This window comes from Sylvia atricapilla, chromosome 3, assembly GCF_009819655.1.
Source record: "Sylvia atricapilla isolate bSylAtr1 chromosome 3, bSylAtr1.pri, whole genome shotgun sequence".
In the NCBI taxonomy this organism is placed as follows: Eukaryota; Metazoa; Chordata; class Aves; order Passeriformes; family Sylviidae; genus Sylvia; species Sylvia atricapilla.
Genome location: NC_089142.1, coordinates 110,885,526 through 110,892,643, shown reverse-complemented (window position 1 = coordinate 110,892,643; position 7,118 = coordinate 110,885,526). Strand labels below are relative to the sequence as shown.

Here is a 7,118-nt window from a genome sequence, read left to right as displayed (position 1 = left end):
GATGCTCTCCTGGGAGGTGGTGGTCAGTGCAGAGGTCTTAGCTGTTCAAATAAAGCTGGGATAACTTCCTGCATGTGCATCACTTTGCATTTATCCCCTTTGGTTTTATTTGCCATTTCCTGCTCAATATTCAGAGCACTGTTATGGCTCTGTTTTCTAGAGGATGCTCCTCTTTACCTGAACAACTGGATATCATTAGCAAAATGTTCTGTTCCCCTTCTTTTATCCACTCCTTACTCCGGAGCATGTCCTTTGATACGTTGCTTGTAAGAGCAGCTCTGGCACAGGGCTGTTGTGCCAAATTCCTCCTCCAGGCATGCAATATAAAGTTTCACTTTTTTTTTTTTTTTTTTTTTTTTTTTTTCATGGCATTATTGTTTTTTTGCTGGTCTCCCTAATGTGTGGGACACCCCTTGGCCCCACCAGCCTCCTGGGATGTTGCTTCTGCTGTGATTGGGAGAGTTTTGATTTGCTAGTGCAGGCATTTGCAAGCTGCTCCTTTGGCCTGCCGTGTTTGTTTTCACCCCTGACCTTTCAAAGCTCAGGAGCATTTCCATTTGCCTTGTTCATGTACAGCCTCAGCTTCTCAGAGAATGACTTACTTATTTTAATAATGCCTTTTACCCTGCTGCTTTGGTATGTTGGCTTCCCCTCTGCAGCCCTTGCTCCGAGCTTCCAAAATTTGTTTGTTTTCCTAGTTTCCATGCCGCCTGCAGGAATTTTGCTCTTTTGACTTCCCACTTGGGTGTTTGTTGTATATATTCTGTATAGGAAACATTCCTGTATGTTGCACAGAGATACTCCAGAAACATTCTAGTGCAAGAAGAAAACGTGACCCTCCAAAGGAGGTGGTCACAGATTCAGATATTTCTGGAGTGGCACGGGCACTGGTAGGATTTAAACCTTGAGGTGCCTGTGTAACTTCCATAGCTGTGGTTTCAGAGCTTAACAGCATAAATATATTGCTTTTGTCAACCCAGCTGGCAGGCTGCTCCTTTTGAAAGCCTTTCTGTGCACTTGTTCAGGTATATGGATGGGCCATGTCTTTGCTTTGGGAGTTTTTTATGGACCTGCAGAAGCTTTAGTGGGGGTCTTAAGGGTTGGAGGGGGAGAAAAAAAGAATATTTTATCACAGCAGTGCAGTGAAGTGCACAGAGTGTGTTTGCAGGGCAGGAGCTGCTGGAGTGCTTTGCTGAGAGCTGCACCTTTTGAATGCTTATCCTGTTTGAATATATATGTACTGTGTGGTTATGTAGAAATTACAAAAAAATATTACTAATATTGAAAGATACTAATTATCCAGATGCATTTCTGTGAGAGAGCAGGGAGGCAGAGTGCTGATGTTGCTTCTGGGACCACTGGGATTCTGGATCAGAAAGCAAAATAATTTATCTCATGAGAAAGCATACGACTGACAGAGTGAATGTGTTTGCAAACAAAACCTGGGGCTCACCTGATTCCAGTATTTTGGTCTGCAGGAAGCATTGCTGAGTGTCTTGGTCCCTCGTCCAGCATCAAGGTGATTGCTGAGATAGCAGAGAATAAATTAGGAGAGCGAGTGCTTTCAGTGCTACCTTGTCATACTTCTGTGATATGATGTTTGCAGGTTTTTCTGCTGAGCAAACACATACAGTAAGTGTGAGGTTTTAAAGAGTTAAGTTTGAGGTCACTTACTTTAAAAATATTCCTTCTTCGATGCACATAATCAATATCAATATAAACCAGGATTTTGTATCTTTTACCATGCAAAAAAATCACAAAAGCTCTTGTACTGCCCTTCAAATTTGCTTTGGCAACTCTAACCCAACCCTGTTTTATTAAACAGCTCTCTTTCCTCCTAATATATACAGAAATGTTTGCTGTATAAACATCTTAACTAGACATCTGCTTTTCCCCAGATATAAAACACAGTTAACTTTTTGCCCTGTTCACTGAGGCTGATCACTTTTTTCTGCTGGCCAGATGAAATAAAATTGGGTTTTGCAGCAGATGCAGCCCAGTTCAGTTTTGCATGATGCAGGTGTTCCCCCAGCTGGGAAGTGTGGAATCGTGCCATTGAGCTGAGATGATGGGGAGGTTTAGATATGTGAGGGCGTTAAAAATGATTCTCTGTGTTAACAGTGGGCTTTGTCCCTGGTGGACTCCATATGTTCAACAGCTGACTGGGGCAGCAGCTGTTCTATATTTTATTAGGAGACTTATAAAGTTAGAAACACAAATGATCATTCAAAACACAAGCAACTCTTTGCAGCCATGGAAACTGGATTCAACAACAAACTTGCATTTGTGAGCCTTCCAAGCAAAATAATCCCACTGCACTGTGTTCAGGTGGTCCTGGGGAAGTGAATGAACTTGCATTTTGATTTCCTTAAGTTCTGTTTACTCAATCCCATTTTTTCCCCTCTCTTTTCTCCCTGTTTTCTGTTTCTGAGAAGATACTTAACTTTGCATGTGATCCTGGTTTAGATTCTTCTCCAACATTGACAGATTTATATGAGAATCCTTCCTGGAGTGTGCTCTTGGTAATGGTCATGGCAGTGGGATACAGAGAAGGCTGAGCAAACACTCTGCTCTTATATAATTTTTTGGGATTTCAGTGTTCCTTATAATGCAAGTAGCTCTTCAATATTTTCTTGCATGTTTGATGCACTTCCATACAATTTGCAGGGAGCAGGCAAAGCTCTGCTTGCCTGGAGAACTGGAGGACCTCTAGGTTTCCCTCCTAAAAACATGCAGGTTTTTTGTGTACAAAAGCTCTCCTTGTTCAGGCTCTGAACCATCTTCTCATTCTGACTGTGGGCTCCTTTCAAGCTCAGTCATGTACCCCACCCCTACCCAAAACAAAACCCACCACCCCCTGCCAGTTTCTGCACATCTCAGCTCTGCTCCTGTTTTGGTTTGGAGGGGCTGCTGTTATTCCAGGTCCTGGCTCTCGTGGAAGAACTACCCACACCCAGTGACCACCTTCAGGCTCAACCAGCCTGCAGGATAGTGGCAAACGGCTGGATCTGCACTCCTGAGCTGTGTGACCTCTGACTCAGCCAGCTTGGGCTCTCAGGGGTCCACTGGGAACCTGAATATTGCAAACAGACAGGGAGCAGGGCAGCAGGACAGTTGTGTCTAAATGAAATGGATTGAGCCAAGTATCTAAAATCAATGGACTGAGCACAGTGAGGTGTGCAAGACTATGCAGGCTGAGAATGACTTGGGAACGTGTGTGAGCTACAACTGCCTCTGTTGCTCCTGCCATTTGAGAGGTATATAAATATTTTTATATATAATGATCACTTTTCGGTTACTTTCAGATGAGCAGAGATTAAAAATGGAGGCTTAACAGGGCTGTTGGTGAAACTGATATAAAAACAGGTAGAGTAAATCCGTGGGGCAGAGCCTGGCAGTTTGGGGACTTCAGGGATAATTTGTGGTTCCTTAAAATGCTCCAGGGACCAGCCTGGTGCCCTTCAAGTCTGGGGTCTTAAGGAGCTAAAGCCACTTGAGCCTCCTCTGGGCACCTCTCAGGGAGAACTGCCCATCTTACACTTGAAAGCACTAAAACTGATTTTCTTGGAGTGGGCAATGGTGAATTGCACAATTTGGAAGCCAACAGTTGGTGTAAAAGAACAGTGCTGATGTTGGGGGTGGAGGGGTGTGCCTGAGCAGCAGCACAGCTCCTTTGTGAGGGCAACCTGCCTTGAGAGAAAAAGTTAATTCAAGGACAGAGAAAAAGTTAATTCAAGGACGGGTAGAGGTGAGCAGTTGCCACAGGAATTGCATGGAGGAGCAGGAGGCTGGAGGCATCTTGCTCAGTGCTTTGTGGAACAAGGAGCTGCCTTTCAGACCGAGTGAATTTGCAGTGATGAATGGGGAGGAAGGAGCTCCTTACAAGCCAAACTCTGTAGTAGAGATTTTCACTGTGGCAAGCCCCAGTTAAATCCCACTATGGAGCAACTGGATTTGTCCTGGTGAGCCCCTCCCTGTGGGGAGGCATGAGGGGTGCCAGAGGGCTCACCCCATTGCTCCAGGCCCCAAGCAAAGAGAATGTGACCCAGCACCATTCTCTGGCCTGTGCTGCAGCCACGTGCTCCAAGCCTTTTGGCAGATGAAGGGTTTGTTTAAAGCCACAAATGGCTTCCTGAAGGAATGATCATTGGATAATGGGGTCCCGCTCTGCAGTCTGCCCAGGCAGGGGGATGTGCTGCCCTCTACCACAGTGGTTCTGACCTGTTCTAAGTTTTGCTTTGGAGAACTTTTGCTGTCAGTAACACTAAATCTCAGTAAGCAGCAGGCTTGTCCTTTTACAGAGGAATTGTGCTTTTTTAGTCTGCCAAGAGCTCATCCTGTACGGGCTGAGATCTGGATCCCTCTGACTGTTCAGACATCAACACGGCTTTGCCAACTCCCACAGTACGTGACAATAATGACAGTAATAACAAACTACCTCAAAATAGACCAAATACAATATGGTAAGAGATCTTTATTAAAAATTTTGTACATCGGAGGATTAACTACTACATTTTAAACAAGAAATAGGATTTTACATATTACAAAAGATGTTATTAGTCCTTGAATTAGAAATAAATTCTATGAACACTGTACATGATACATCTGAGTTGTAAGAGCAAGAACAGGACTGAGTGCCTGAAAAGGATATAATTTAATAAGAAAATGCACTCAATTCTTAGTATACAACAAAATATTTCTGGAAAAATGGTATGCTAACTTCAATCTGAAAAGGCTGCATCCAGTAACTGAGCAGTAACTACCAACAGTGTTCTCATGGACATTCGTGCCCTGCCCGGTGATTTCCCATTTGGAGTTTCTTTCTTTGTTGGAGACATTTTTTTTTCCTGTGGTCTATTTTTCTTGGAGAGAGCATAATGTTATTCCATGGTATGGTTAACACAATCTGCCTACAAATACCTGATGCAAAGCATTTCTCACAATGTCACTTTACCTCCAACCCAGATTAGAAAAACCAACTGTGATAACACATAAATGTCTACAGAAATAGATTTTTATTTACTGTTACCTCTTGTTACAAAGTAGTTAAAAATAAGAAATATATTTTAGCTTATCAGATAACCGTTACTTTGTGTATCATTCGTACTACATAATTTTTTTCTTTTTTGAGATTCAGTGTAGCTGCATTAGAATTTAAAATAAAAACAAAACTTTTAAATTGCATGACCTATTTGGCTAGGAAGGGTGTGTGAAGTTTTACAGGATAGTATGAACATACGGTTCTCGTATAAAAGCATAGTATGTATCTAGTCCAAGGAAGGTAATAAAAAAAAGATTTAAATCTTTATACAGAAAGTGACAATGCCCATGTTATACTATGGAACACATCTACTAATTTGGAATTACAGGTGTAACGTGTGAATAAGAGATACCAACTTACTAAACAAATCCTTTTAAAAAAGAGAGCAAAATCTATAAATAAAAATAGTAAGTGCTTTCTTTCCAATAATATTCTTTGGCTGCTGCGGGTGCCAGTGGGAGGTTATTGCAAACACTAGAAGGCGTAAGGTCCCACGATGATGGTTAGCCTCAGCACCGAGCTCGTGCGGTAATTCAGGCTGTTCACTGTCAGCATCTCCAGGTCCACGATGTGCTCCCTGGGGCCTGACAGCGACTTCACCAGCACCAGCATCGCGCTCAATGCGCTGGTTTGCTGCAACAACACCACAAAGCCCAGCTCAGTCCAAGCCACAGCAAGTCCCAGCGGCATCCGTGCTGCTCTGGCACCACCCTGTGCAGGGCTCTGGCTCAGCACAGGCGTGTACCAGGCGAGGGTGCTTTTAACACTTACAGAGGGTCATGACTAATCTCACACCTGCCTGTGCTGCAGGGAAAACTCCACCTGACTGAGGCCCAGAAGAATAAACTGCACGGCAAAATCTGTTTCTGGTTATGCTGACACCAGAGGATGTGGGAAGTGGTAATCTATCCCAGGATGGTCTTTGTTTTAACCCCATCTACCAGCTTTTTAAAATAGAGAGAGAAGAAGTAAAACAGGAGCCCTAATGTGTTTAACAGTGAGGTAGTTTGTTCAGTGGAGGGAAACTCAAAATCTGTCTTCTGTCTTGTGGCTCATACTCCAGAAATTGTGCTTGTAAATGCTGGGAAATTTTGTTACTGGCGTGTGCCTCTTGCTATCCCTCCATCTTGTTCTGCTTCAAAGCTCTTCCCCGTCTGGGGTTATGCTGCTGGTGTGTCAAACAGCTTTGTCTTTTCCAGATGATGATAAAAGGGTCAACTCCATCTCTCCCCTTGCCTACTACAAATATTTTCTCCCCGTGTCACGTGAGCTGGGTGCACAGATGAATCCAGTCCATCTGCTGCATCCAGGAGCCAGCTCAGCATTTTACTACAACAGTAGGAATAACTTCCAAGTAAACTTTTGTTTACCACAGTCACCTGGCAGGAATAAACACGTGCTTCCTTATTTAAGGCCTGTGATTTCTTGATGGGTGGTAGGAGGAGATGGGAATCATTACTCCAAGGGTCAGTCTGAGGGCCACACTGGGGCCTCAAGTGGGACCTGCAGTGATCTTGTTTTTATTTTAAGCAAATATCTGTTTGTATTTTGGGGTAGTTAGGGGCTTTTGATGTGTAACCTGTAATCCAGTGCTTTCTCCTGTTATATTGAAACAAATGATATATGGATGAGTAGTTCCCTATTCCCACCTTGGGTAAACATGGTGTAAATGGCAATATCACTTGTTGGATGTACAATCAAAAGCCCATAATCTCCTGACTTGAAGAAAAATAATTAAACATTAAAACCTCCCAGTTACTGTATTTCTGATACAAGATTTTTGTGGTGAATCTGTTTTACTGAGTGTAAAGCCACATACGAAGGAAAAAGGATTTCCAGGGAATTTGTAAATATTATAGGGGTTCAAGAAGATGAGATTTCCTCCCCAAAAGCCCTTAAAAAGTAGTTCTTCTAGACACTTCCATTCATGTGTATCTACTTGGATGTATCCCACTAACAGGAAATATTGCTGTCCCAAGTATTTTGAACTTCCTTGGTTTTTGTTATGGGAAATAAAGGTTTAATTATTCTCAACATAAAACCACTGTAAGCCTGAGCTTAACTTGGGATAGGGCAC

General features: G+C 43.0%; 1 protein-coding gene across 2 annotated transcripts in view; it reads right to left on the bottom strand.

Moving 5' to 3' along the window:
* Window positions 1-4,454: 4,454 nt before the first annotated feature.
* The window catches only part of EFEMP1 (EGF containing fibulin extracellular matrix protein 1), a 46,050-nt gene continuing 43,386 nt past the window's right edge, over window positions 4,455-7,118 (bottom strand). For both annotated transcript variants that reach the window (XM_066316585.1, XM_066316584.1), the window contains exon 11: window positions 4,455-5,674. In XM_066316585.1, coding sequence (XP_066172682.1) covers window positions 5,516-5,674 — 159 coding nt within the window. In that variant the 3' untranslated portion in view covers window positions 4,455-5,515. The remainder of the gene's footprint in view (window positions 5,675-7,118) is intronic.